The 13,454-nt window shown below is 38.8% G+C and overlaps 2 protein-coding genes across 2 annotated transcripts; one reads left to right on the top strand and one right to left on the bottom strand.

Annotated features, from left to right (window-relative positions):
• Positions 1-430: 430 nt before the first annotated feature.
• On the top strand, positions 431-7,519 carry LOC116265720 (autophagy-related protein 3). The gene is made up of 10 exons (XM_031646544.2): positions 431-899; positions 1,646-1,716; positions 2,895-3,011; positions 3,193-3,353; positions 3,496-3,581; positions 4,266-4,317; positions 5,804-5,869; positions 6,481-6,608; positions 6,794-6,914; positions 7,321-7,519. The coding sequence occupies exons 1-9, from the start codon at positions 739-741 to the stop codon at positions 6,885-6,887; spliced, it is 936 nt and encodes a 311-aa protein (XP_031502404.1). The 5' UTR covers positions 431-738; the 3' UTR covers positions 6,888-6,914; positions 7,321-7,519.
• Positions 7,520-8,780: 1,261 nt separating this feature from the next.
• Positions 8,781-10,269, bottom strand: LOC116265721 (PLAT domain-containing protein 3-like). The gene is made up of 2 exons (XM_031646545.2): positions 10,110-10,269; positions 8,781-9,507 (listed from the first exon to the last, which is right to left on the bottom strand). The coding sequence occupies exons 1-2, from the start codon at positions 10,188-10,190 to the stop codon at positions 9,007-9,009; spliced, it is 582 nt and encodes a 193-aa protein (XP_031502405.1). The 5' UTR covers positions 10,191-10,269; the 3' UTR covers positions 8,781-9,006.
• Between the last annotated feature and the right edge of the window lie 3,185 nt (positions 10,270-13,454).

The following is a 13,454-nucleotide window of genomic DNA, read 5'->3' as shown; positions in this document are numbered from 1 at the left end:
AGAACTAGATTCGAAGGTATCAAATGCAACCTAACTATTTTTTATGTGCTATCCAGTTTATCAAAAAACTAATATCGATAAAACTCATTTTTATAAACGGCCTTAGAAACTTGTCTTCCAATTCAGAGAAAACGTAGTGTAGCCAAAATATGGACCATATTTTAATGACTTATTTAAAATTTAATTTCATAACAAAACGCTGTTTATTTTTTATGTCAGCCAAACTCGACATTTGTCTTGTCATTCGCACACACAAATTAGTTTTCCAAAACTATTAAAAGAAATTTAAAATTCTTATGAGTTTAGCAATTTTCATCCAAATGTTAAAACGCTAAAGTTAAAAATCAGCGCCATTTTGTTGTTTAATCGAAAGTCCGAAGGCGTGACAAAAAATGTTCCCAATACGGATATATACGCCTTATTTCCCGGCGATATTTTTCCCGCGGAACATGATCGCGGGCTCGGTTACGTCATCTTAGCGTATCCTCAAACGCATCCAGGTCAAGGAAAAGCAGTACCGGACGGCGAAGGGAGGGGAAATTGCCCGAGAAGGATCTTCCCTTGAATGAAGCAGTCAAGAACTCTTGGGTCCTCGATCTGATATTCTTCGATATCGAAACCGTTCTTCTCCTTTTTCTCTCCTTGAGATTCAGCTCGTGTTCCCTGGTTTCTTCTGCTTTAGAGGTGCTGTGGTTCGTGCTTTAGGGGCCTTTTCATTGTCCGGTTATTGGGGAAAGAATGGTGCTCTCGCAGAAGATCCATGAAGCGTTCAAGGGAGCCGTTGAGAGGGTGACGGGCCCCAGGACGGTCTCCGCTTTCAGGGAGAAGGGCGTGCTCAGCATCGATGAATTCGTCATCGCCGGCGACAATCTTGTCTCGAAATGCCCTACCTGGTCATGGTACTCATTGTTTCTACTTGTTTCGTTTGCCCATTCGATGGTTTTCATTCACCTGGACGTTGTCTTATGGATGTGAAACCTTTTAGGGTTGAATTGATCGGAAGATGCTAGTTCCTCGTTGTTTGTCATTTCCGTCCCTAGACGTTGACATCTTAGTGTTACCGTCTTGGATTGTATCCAGTCCTTTTCACATGCGTTCGGCGAATTTTGGGAACTTTAATACGCTAGATGCTTTTGCAAATCTAGTCGACATAAATATTGAACCTCTTCGATGGATAAATGGTGCTTCCTTTTCCATGGATAGATCATGCCACAGAAAATCACGTAAGATAATTCCTTGATGTGGGAATTCCTGTTTTTGAAATGCGCAAATTGTTGGGTTTTTAATTTGAATCTGTAGTCCATGCAAAGCCATTGAAAAGGCTTTGGTCTGAACATTCATTCATAATGTTGCTGAATTCAGCGTAAAGTTAGGCAGACGCTCGGTTGCTTCATCCGGACAGAGCTTTTGACAACGTATCCGTAATAGCAGCGGAGCGTAGACCATGTAGAAGCTATTTCCTTGGGTAGCGTCTCTCTTTTGCTCAACGGTGTGATAGATATCCACGTTATCTTTGGTGGTAGCTTTGACGCCTTTGTGGAACTACCCAGTTTACTTGTGCTTTGTGTATGCAACGCTTTATTTTTGTTTCATTTTACGTATTGAATTCGTCCTTAGATCAAGTAATCTCGTGTATCTGTTACAGGGAATCTGGTGATCCAAGAAAGAGAAAACCGTATCTACCTGCTGATAAGCAATATTTGATTACTAGAAACGGTATGACTATCTTCTAATTTAGGTGCATTTTCATCAATCCATTCTTTGTTAGTTTCTGAAATGACTCTTAAGGGTTGTGGTTATTGTTATTATTATCTAAGAGTCAATCTGGTCCCCCACGCTCTGTGTGCAAATGAATTGGAAGGGCATTATGAGCTGATATCTTAGTCATCTACTGTAGCTTGGATTGAAAGTCCAGGACAGCATCATAAACTCAAAAGCAACAGTTAACCTGCTGACTTACAAAGGCGATGACCAATAGTATAATGTCGTTTCATGCCTCTGGAAGATTACAGCATTTTAAGAATTTATATGAAGAGCAATGTTCTTTATTCAAGATAGGGATGGTCTTGCTTGCTACAACTCGATAATAGTTCTTATCTCACAACTGAACCAGGCACAGTCTGCAAGCCCTTGAATCAATAGAGCTGAGTTTGTAGAATATTGGTTGCAGGCATCATAGGGGAGCTGACTGTTTATCAAAAGCAGCCTAATGGACCACATATTGGTTTTGGTTGGTGGTGGTAGTGGGCAAAGTGTCAGGCTGTGCACGCAGTGACATGCACTGGGCTTTAAACTTGGGCAGGGCTCTGGCTATCACATACCTACTTTGGCTAGCTCTGTCAAGTTAAATACTCACAGAAAACACATGCTGACCCACATGCACATACTCACATGTGCATAAATTTCATGAAAGAAAAGGATGTATTACGTACGAGGATTATCTAAACTGATCTATGAGCTGTTCAGTGAACTTGATTGCTGGTTCCTAAGATGTCACACATGAAGCTACTTTTATAACACGTCACCTTGTGAACTATCAATAAATTTGATTGGATGACACATAATGAGTCTACATACTCTTTATATTTACTGAGCCCACATATTCAAAAGTCATGTATATTCTATTTGCCCGCGTCACCATGATAGTCTATTTTGTTTTCATCTTTGTTTTTGATGTACGATTGTTTATACATTCTAGAAAATGCATATTCATATTGCCCTGAGATCTTGGATGTTCTAGTTTGCTCTATACTTCATAAATTTGTCAAATAAGTTGGCTTTTCTGTGTGAGTTATTTTTCAATCCAATTTTTACACTTCTACATCTGTTTTGGTGCTATCTTGTTTTATCGAGGAAAAAAACAGTTACATCCATGCTTTTGCATTTTATTTCAGTCCCATGTCTCCGCAGAGTTCATTCTGTTGAAGAAGAATATGAAGCTGCAGCTGAGGATTCAGTTCAAGAAAATGAAGATTTTGATGGATGGCTTTTTACACATGGAAACACCAAAGGTACAAATACAATAACCTTGAACTCAGATAAGATCTGCAGGTTGACTGTCTTGATTAGTACTAAGGTGAAAAAAACCATTTCAATACCTTGCATATCTGTAATATGAAAAGGTCCTTGCAAATTTTTACAGCATATTCATTTTGTATTTGATATTTTTTTATATGTTTCCTCTTTATTTAGAAAATAAAAGTGCTGTAGAGGATTTGCCTTCCATGGAAACACCTGAAACTGCCAAGACAGGGACTATCCAGTCCATTTCTACATACTTTGGGGCTGAAGATCAAGATATTCCTGACATGGAAGAATATGAAGATCCTGACACTCTGAACGAAAGTGATGCTGTAAGATGTTGAAAATTAATGATCATTATTTCGTTTCCTGTGATGAATATGCTCTGCTACATCCTGCGCATTATGCACCCTTCTCTTCTTTTACTGTATTTAGGAGTAACCTTGACTTCTCAAACATGACGTGGTAATGCAGGCCACACTTGATCCCTCATACTTGGTGGCAAATGAACCAGATGATGACAATATTTTACGCACTCGAACATATGATGTTAGCATCACGTAAGTCATCAACCATTGACCCTATGTTTGGTTCTTTTCTATTGCATGCTATCTCTTAGTTGCACAGCGTAATAACAGAGTTGCTTGTACCAGCCAGTTCATTCTGTTGTTTGAACTCTTATTTTATTTATATTATTAATTTTAAAGCATCTACACTGCCAATATAAATTTGATATTAGCAATTTGCTGCTTTTCTTAATGAGTATCTGTGCATATATGAACATATTGTTGTCTACGGTAGCTTAATGACAGTTATGTATTTTTCCATGTCTATATTTTATGCATGAGCTCTCTCTCTCTCTCTCTCTTTCTTTCTCCCTGTAGACATCAAAGTGCTCCTCCAAGCATGGATGTGTATAATTGTTTTTATATAGTTAAACTGCTGTTAGCTAACAAACCGTAATTAGCAAATACTCTATTGGGAATAGCCACTTATGATCCCGAGGATATCCTTTATGGGGATTTGATACCAAGATGGGTAAAATTGGTCAAATTTGGTGAATGTACACTCACTTGTAATGTTTAGATTCTTTAGAACACATAATTATGTAAATTATTATATGCCAACATGACCAAAACAGTGGATGTTTATTTTTTATATTTACATAATGCACTAACATGAACTAGTTCTTGATTTGGAAGGCCAAGTTAATATTTTCATTTTCATATTTAATTGCTCTCCAGGTATGACAAGTACTATCAAACTCCTCGGGTATGGCTTACGGGATATGATGAGGTTATTTCCCTTCACTTGGACTATTCTTTCTAGGGATGTATATTTATGTTGGACTATGCTTGCTCATGCAGAGACTGTTGCCGAAATTATTGCATGGTGTGGATCCTTCAGTTGAGAGAAGATATTTATGCCATAATTATACTTCGTGTCATGCTTATTACTTTGGTTATTTGTATTTTCTTTTTCCTTTTCCCTTGCAAAATATTGTAATAGCAGTTTTCTTTCTTTGTTCTGTACTTTTTTGGCATTGGTAGTTAGATATCCAAATTTGGATTTATGTGCCCAAAAGCCAGGCATCTGCTCATACATCTCTTTCACCTGATAAAGGTGCCTCCTCTTTTATGTTCCACAAATCACAAGTTGCTGCTGTTTTTATATGGAAGACAGATTTGTATTTATTTGCAGATTAATATTTTTTGATGCTTTGGTTCTTTTAAGGTTTTAAATCCCATTAAGAGCTCTGCAGTCCATATTCTTGGCTAGCGCGCTCTACCTAAAACCTTTAAGGTGCATGCCGTTACATAATCTAACATATTACTCAAAATCATGATTGAATATGCATTGGTATTATTGCTTTGAACAAGCCACCATGGTGAAATTGGTAGAGAGATTTGTGAAGTTATGTTTGTGTCTCCAGAAAGCAAGCCCTTTGCTCAACCTTCTCTTTCTCCATATAACAGTTTCTCTTTGTGTTTGACAAGTTGTAGATGTTTCTTCAAAATTCAAGGTTGAAAGGGAATGAATTTATCTTTCAGACAGAAAAGGGTACAAGTAACCGTATAAGCAAACAACTGTACCTGGGAGTGGACTCTGTATGAGGTGGACAAACCTAGCAATTTATTGAAAATAGTAGCATCTAAAGTGGGGGGTTGTCTTATCACCCTTTGTATCTGTGTAACTCTAGCATTCATACTTTAAATAGGAGATGGCAGAGAGTTTCAAGGACATGAACACATCACATCCATTAGCTTGTTGGTCTTTCACAGGCAGGTCATAATTTTTTGTGATAATTTCTGTGTTACTTTGAATGTTTATGATCTGACTTCTGGCTTAATTCTTGATAACGTTGAAAATATGAATTTTATACATTTGCATCTGGTCACTTATACATGTTTCTTAGAGGCAGTGTATCATTATCTTCCTAAAAATTGGTACATCTTCCCTGAACATATGTAGCCATTCTCTCTATCCTTTTCCATAGTATAAATAGCATTCACGTCCTTGCAGCTATTTTCTGTGATTGCCTTGTAGAAGTATGTTTGATCTCCTTGATGTTTATTTAGACTCCAGCTTTGCCATTCTTCCAGGACATGTGCTCCTCTTGAATGAATTATTTTAGCAAATGCAGTATTCTTTTGTTCACAACTCAACCTCCACTCTTCAGATGCATGTTTTCTTAAAATGTGTCCGTCTACATGTTTTTTCTTTGAGTTATGCCTTTCAACACAACATTTGAGAGCTTTGATTTATTCCGTCATTTCTGCAGTCCAAGATGCTTTTACAGCCAGAGCTTGTACTTGAAGATGTTAGTCAAGATCATGCCCGAAAAACGGTAATTTTACCTGTTAGTCTGTTTCTTTATCTCCTTGACTTCAAGGTTGCTTAAACCACTAGTTTCTAGAAACTCAATTTTCAATGTTCACAATCTCGATAAATGTCTTGATACTACCTTGATATGTGTATGAGAACAACACAGAAGGTCATGGCAAGGCGGGGCAAACTTTCTTTTCAGGATCTGTTTCGAAAAAGTACTATGGAGCAGTATATAAGCTCTAGGGATGATGGCTAAACATAAGTTTTTTAAGGTTGATTCCAAGCGATCTTGGAACATAATGCTTATGCCAGACCTCAAAGGTTCAGCTTTCAATTTTATATCTCATGTTGGGCTTGGAATTGGTCACATGAATCTTATGTGCCTTTTGGTTGTTTCAAACAAATGGGCGATTGTTATGGAGGGAAAACCTATATAAGTTCCCAGATTTCTCATTTCCCTCAAGATGTTTAATCGAGAATTGTAACGATGTTTTCAGGAAAAAAGGAAAAGGAGAAACTTATTCCTGTTGAAATGGAATATATGTTTATTGATGTTTTGCTTGCTTTTTTGTATCTTTTGCAGTTTCTTGTGTGGTTTATAAGCTCTTCTTCTCCTTAACTTTTTGATAGGTCACTATTGAGGACCATCCCCACTTGCCCGGGAAGCATGCCTCCATTCATCCTTGCCGTCATGGTGCTGTGATGAAAAAGATCATTGATGTTCTGATGTCGCATGGGGTTGAACCAGAAGTTGACAAGTACTATTTTTTGCTGATTCTTTTGATTACGTGGAATTAGTTTTGGGATCAGTTGCAACTGGCACGTTGTTGTGCATCTAAGTGAACTTTCTGCTTTCTGTGCTGCACATCGTCTGAGGACTTTTTCTTAATCCTGTTATCTTTGTTATGTTTTTAGCTTAAGTTTTCATTTTCCTGCCATACAGGTATCTTTTCTTATTTTTGAAATTTGTGGCTTCTGTGATCCCTACAATCGAGTATGACTATACAATTGATTTTGACATGGGAAATGCTAGATGACCACTGAGAGTGCTATCTTTTCTGAAGGTAATCCTCTTCCAACTTCTATTATGGTGATTAATTAGCAATCATGATAGAGAAGAACATGTGCTCATGAAATATGATGCCGATGTATATATACAAAGTCTTGCTCAAACAGTCTATTCTATTGTATAGTGTCTTTAACACTGCATCTTGTGCTCTCACTGTGGGCTAACTTTTGAACCTTAAAAGGAACGAAGATGATCCATAATAGTAGCCAAATTATTCACCTCAACCATCATATATCTTGTGCTTTCAAAGGGTTTAGGAATATATATGGATTCTGAATCCCAAATTGCAGGCGCCATATTAGTGCTGGCTTTCGTCTTAACTGTTGAATGTTGGTTATTTTTTCCTCAATGGTGATATGCAGTTGGAACTTACTTCCTGCAATTTCCTTTTTCCTTTTCAGGTTCAGAGGAACCTCTGCTGCAAAAAAGTGTGGTAGTCCTATCTTGGCTGCGACGGCAGCTGATCTTGTTTTATCCCTCCAGCTTCATGTATATAATCATATTGATTGGAATAACCCGGTGTCTTAAAGGACTGTAAATAATATTTCTGTTGAAACGATTGTAAAAAGGTGCATCTATTTACATGTCACTTGCTGGATACGATTTATGTGCATGGCTGACCTCTGTTTAGTAAACTCAGCAAAGGTGTGTTTAAGAACGTCTTCAATTAAGCTTTTTTGACTTTGGGAACTGATAAACTGATAAGCTTTTTCAAGCTTTAAAAGGAGAAAGGAAGACTAACTTTGGAAAAACATCTGAACTTGGAAGAGGGAAAAGGAAAACTGATTCTGGATAAACTTGGGTCTATGTATTTTGATTGTCTGATTCTACTGCTGTGCAATGCTTATACACTTGATTTTCAAGAAAATAATAACCCCTATGTAGCTGGCCATGTTTCTAGACTTTGTTTATATATGCTGATATTTGCAATTTCAGATGTACATCCATTTTCTTGAATTCAAATACTTGCATTTTTGCTCATGTTCTCATGCATATGTATGATATCTAAAAGAACATGTGGCTCAACATAAACGGAATGGATGTCGGTGATTTACGTGTCATGCAAAATCAGTAATGAGAACGGCATGTTTTGTGTGTGATTACATCATAGGGTATGAGATTATATTTCATGTGCTGTTTACGTTTTCCCATTGAATGACGTGATCCAAATGTGCATTATGTTTTGTGGGATGATATCTCATTGCTAGTGTACAGGTCAGTTTTAGTTATTCTGTATCGCCTTTTGAAAAGGAACTAGTTTGATGTTCATTTCAGTTTGATATTCATCCGAATCTAACCTAGATGATTCAGTCGTTTGTCCTGGCCAGTTAGGGTGTGTTTGACAGCCTTGGATTTGAAATCCTTGAGAACCTTAGATTTAACATCTGAACCTTCCCCTCCATGTTTAAATCCAACCGTTTCTTTTACATGTAGGGATCCTATTCTGTTGATATTTTCTCCTAGTTCCGCTCTTACCACATGTCTTGGTAGCGGTCTCCTTCCGAGTCTGGTATCTTGAATATGAAGCCCTAGCTTTTATCTTGACCCCCATCAGCCCATCTCATCTGCTAGCCCTTGGTACTTAACGGACCTAATCGGGGATCAGGAGTGCCCTTGCAGAAGGGCGGTCATCTACGCCGACGCCATGGTAAGATATTGCCAATCCACGACTGTCCATTTTACATGGACTAGATACTATTGAGTATCAAGCGGTTGAAAAGAATCTGCGTTTTCCCATTTCAGGCATAGCAAAGGCAAACATCCACGATGGTTGATAGGATGCCAACCACATGGATGCACAGGCACGCGAGGCTGGATGTTAGATCCCCTTTATAACGTCATCCATGACCTGAGTGAAGTATACAGCAGGATAGTCATAACTTGCATAGAGATCAGAATGTCCAGCGTTCATCTAAAGGGAATCTCTCGTACATGCACATGGGCAGAGAGGACAAGAGACTGAGAACACAGGACAATCGACTCACATAGTACATGGATCGCCATATTTTACGATGGTCATCTGTTTTACGATGATGATGACCAATGATGGGCATGACATAACATGCATGGATGGACAAGTTTCATGTTCATGATGAGGATGAGGAGGCCTCCACGCCATCACGACCCAGTGCATTTTCACCATAGAAGGTGGATCTTCCTCTCTTGGCATGAGAATCGGCGGCAGCAGCGCAGCCGTTTATGATGGAGTCGAGGCGGTAAGGGGGCGCGTCGAGGGCGAGCCACTGGCGAACGTAGAAGATGGTCTGGCTGCAGCCGAGGTGCGGCCCGGTGGCGGTCACCTCGACGTACTCGCAGTACCAGCCGTGGTGCGGCCCCGTGCCGTCGGAGGTGAGGTTAAGGTAGCAGATCGGGCCATCGAGGCACCTGCCTCGGCCGCTGAAGATGTCGAGGTTGCCGCGCTCGTAGTAGTCGTGGCCGTCCGGCATCAGCCCCCATGACTCCAGGTCCTTCACGTGGACTCCCGGCCTGTAGGAGGAGTCGGAAATGGTGAGCGAGATCTTGGAGTCGGTGCCTCCCTTGATGATCGATCCCGTCCGGACGTAGACCGTGTAGACACAGTTGTCGTTCTGTGGAGCAATATCAAAATCAGGATGATGGTAATGATCAAGCATGATGGTGATGGCAACATAAAGACATATCGTGGTGTGGTGGTTACGATGATGACGAAAACACAGGGCCCAGGAGATGATATATAATCTTGAGGTTGACGATGTTTACAATATATGGTGATGATGATAAATGATATAAACACATGGTGGTTATGTATGTCCATGTTGATGATATGTCATCATCATCATGACCATCTTATGTGACTATGATGGTAGCATCAAGGTCAATGACGATGAGTGAGAGGGGGCACTAGTTGAATGGTGGTGAAATTTGAGATCATTCCATGACATTTGCTTTACCATTAGAAGAACTTGGGAACTAAAGCGACCAGGAGTTCGTATATGTCGGTGAATGGTGATGCTGAGTGCAAAGGTTCAGATTTTTCTTTTTGCCGAACAAGATGACGACAAAAAATGGTGATGATGTTGGCAAGTTTCATTCAAATTAATCAATTTTGACCGCAAATCGACTGCCATGGCGATCATTATGGCCAATGATGCACAAAACTGAGAAAGAAATGAAATGATGATGGAGGAAGGCGCAGATGGTGGTTACTTACAGAGGAGCTGCTGGTCGCCACATCTGAGATGACGAAGAGGAGGAGGAGGAGAGCAGGCAGGAGGCGGCGAATGGGAGCCATGATCGTTTTGGTTTTTCTCTCGACGATTGCAGCGAGTGATGCGAGTGGTGGGATTGCGATAAGGATCTGTCATATATAAGCGCTTGCTTACCAAAATCGCCTCAAGTTGCTGGAAATCTTACAGTACCGTACCACTTGTTCCAGGTTCCGACATCTCAATTCAACAATAAGCAACGCAATGTGAGGACGATTTGGAGGTGGAAGGCATCATCCAGGGGTGTTATTGTCAATCGGTCCATGAGCACTCCATTATTGCGATTGATGAGCACGGGACAAAAGAGTCGGTGTCTGGAGGGGCATTTATGTCAACACCGGAGACGGAAGTTGGCCTTCCGGCATTCGCGAAGGTGAGCCTGAGCTGGCTGCCTGATCTTTTGCCCATCGTTGTGTCGGGAGCTACAACGTATGCCACTCCTTCAATATTTGAACAATCAGGTGTCACCGGAGGCAAGAGGCTGAATTCGTAATTTTAGACAATTAAACCAAATAATATTCTAGTGATAAACCGTTCTGGCGTCGCTGGCAGAATATGCCATTCGCATATTTGAAATCTATATATATATATATATATATATATATATATGCTTTTTGAAAATTGTAAAATGATGAGCTCTGCTTTGATTGAATTTGCTGTGCTTGATGTCCAGTAACCTTATATTCATATGTCTAGCAGGTGACATATATGTCCAGTAACTTAGTGAGGTGTCTTTTTCTCTTTTCCTAAATGTCCTCGTTAGGGACTTACTTTGTCCTATTAAAAAAAAAAAAAGAACAAACTTTGGTCAAGCCATTTGTTTGTAGTATGTGAAATGTTTTAACTTTTCATGGAATATATATATATATATATATATATATATATATATATATATATATATATAGAGAGAGAGAGAGAGAGAGAGAGAGATGTATGGTTTGCGTCAGCATCCGATCAAATATGGCCTTCGTCTAGAATGTGTAAAGTCGAAAAAGCGAAATGTAGTTGTAATTTGAAAATATCCACGAGTTCAAAAGAAAGACTACTCCTAGCGGTTGGCATGTTTTCCATTTTCTGAAAGCGTCTGAACAAATATAAAATGACTATATCGTCTAGGTGCTCTATTTTGATTTTTGAGTTGTTCAACATAACAGCATATGTGGATGACACTCAAAGATGCTATGTTGAAGGCAAAACTTCTTTTCTGCTTTCAAAATTAGCGAAACTCGATTTTTAAAATAGATTGACTAATCTAAGGCCTCCTCATCCTTCTCAACCTCCGATTACTCACAAAAGAAATTATGTTTTTGGTGTGTCATTCAAACACACAAATAAGTTTTTAGAAAATTAATTAAAGTTATTTAAAATAAAAACAACCTTTTTCACGGTGTCATCCAAACACAACCATGACGTCACGTCACAAAAACAAGTCAAGATCAGTCATTTTCATTTGGTCTAAAAAGCAAAAAAAAAAATGTTACCACTTAGGGTGGGTTTGGTAGCCTTGAATCACCGGTCTAAAATCTTTTTATGTAAGACCCATTAGTAAACACACATTCTGTTTCAATGTTATGTAAATATGAGGATACGAAGTCCTCGATATATAGTTAAAACATCATATTTGAAGTTGGTCGAAACATTTGAGGGGTTGATAAGCGGTCAATTTTTATTTTAAACTCTCATGGCATCAACTTTGTATGGTGTAAAAGGGAATCATTGATATGCAAGTTGGAACATAGCAAAGACACTACCCTGCAATACCAAAAACAGCTGCGGATCCTAAGAAAATGAAGGAGACTTCTACCATCACTATCGGGCCATGAGATTTCCTTCCACTCACCCAAAGTAATTGGAAATTAAAAAGGTATCTAACATCAAATCTTCTTACCTAAGATATTTCCTTAGTACAACATAATGATGAGGAAAAAAAATACCATTGTTCCTCCTTTTGCCTTTTGAAGCACGTACCCGCCAGCAGCTTTAATAGGGTTAAAAGATTCAACACAATTTTCATACTAATAATTATGGTTCCTACTCAAAGGCACGGACCTGTGAGTAGCCTTTACAAACCCTTGTAAAAGTTTTATTTCTATGATGTTTTTCTCAGATCTAGTTATGTGCAGTTCTCGTCCCACAGCGTCACATGCATCCTACTCGATAAGATTGTTCAGTGCACTTCGGCCAAAAATTTCTGACTTCACCATTGAACTGGGGTCTGGTGTTGAAATTATACTCCAAAATCAGGATCATAGCTGAAATTTTACTTTATTTATGCATGCAAATATCGAGAAACTTGGTGGCCATGATCACATGCAAAGCTGTTGCAGTCGATGCACTGCTTATCTCTTCCTCCATTGCCCATTCCCTCCCAATTTAATCAACCACATGCTCCCTCTTATAATAAACAGAGGAAAACAAAATCACTAGAGTCTGAAGCCATGTGACGTTTTATATATATTTTAATCTATCTCACTATCCATTATGTTTGCTGTCTAATGTGCCATGTAACTATCTAGCACTTTGTACTTTTTCTTTTTAGATGTCAAATCTAACGATATATACATGTAGAACATAAAAGATACACATGAATTTTTTAATGGAAAAGCGGATCTCATAAGATTTTAACAAATCAATGTTATTTGGATTGTTGGTTTATGAATTTTAAACTATATACTTGAAATTATGTACGCGCAAATATAGTATTGATTATGACTAGCTAGTAAACCAATTTAATATACGCTTTATATTGTGCAATTTCTTCGCTGAAAGAAATGGAATACTTTGTATGTTCAAACATGGTTGAGTGGCAAGCACGGCTGACACAAGTCTCTCTCTATATATATATATATATATTACAAACTATCTGATCAGCTTGACTGATGATTTATGAAGTCTCACATGTAAAACTATTTTGTTAATTACTTATGACCCTTTCTTTACTATCAATAAACTTGATTAAAGGGTGCATTACATAGTGTGTGTGTGTGTGTGTGTGTGGAAGTGCACGTGTTTGTGACTAAGAACAAGTTCTAAATGACCAGACCAGTGAGCGGTGAGATGCCGACAAGCCTCAAACAAAGTGAAAAATTACAAATATAATAAAGGAACGCATCATGCAAAGCCATGTGGGTACGTCCTTCCCAGTAATATTCATAATGCGTCACGTTACAATTAATTTCACTGGTCCAGAAAAGCCGACCCTACGGGAAGAGAGAAGGGGATCCAATGCTCGCCGGTGCAGTCTTTTGTCCCCTTGATCTCCGATCAACATGACAGTGCCGATATTAAAT

The sequence above is a fragment of the Nymphaea colorata genome, chromosome 12 (genome assembly GCF_008831285.2).
Source record: "Nymphaea colorata isolate Beijing-Zhang1983 chromosome 12, ASM883128v2, whole genome shotgun sequence".
In the NCBI taxonomy this organism is placed as follows: Eukaryota; Viridiplantae; Streptophyta; class Magnoliopsida; order Nymphaeales; family Nymphaeaceae; genus Nymphaea; species Nymphaea colorata.
Note: the sequence above shows the minus strand (reverse complement) of the source record. Positions and strands in the feature narration are given on the sequence as shown.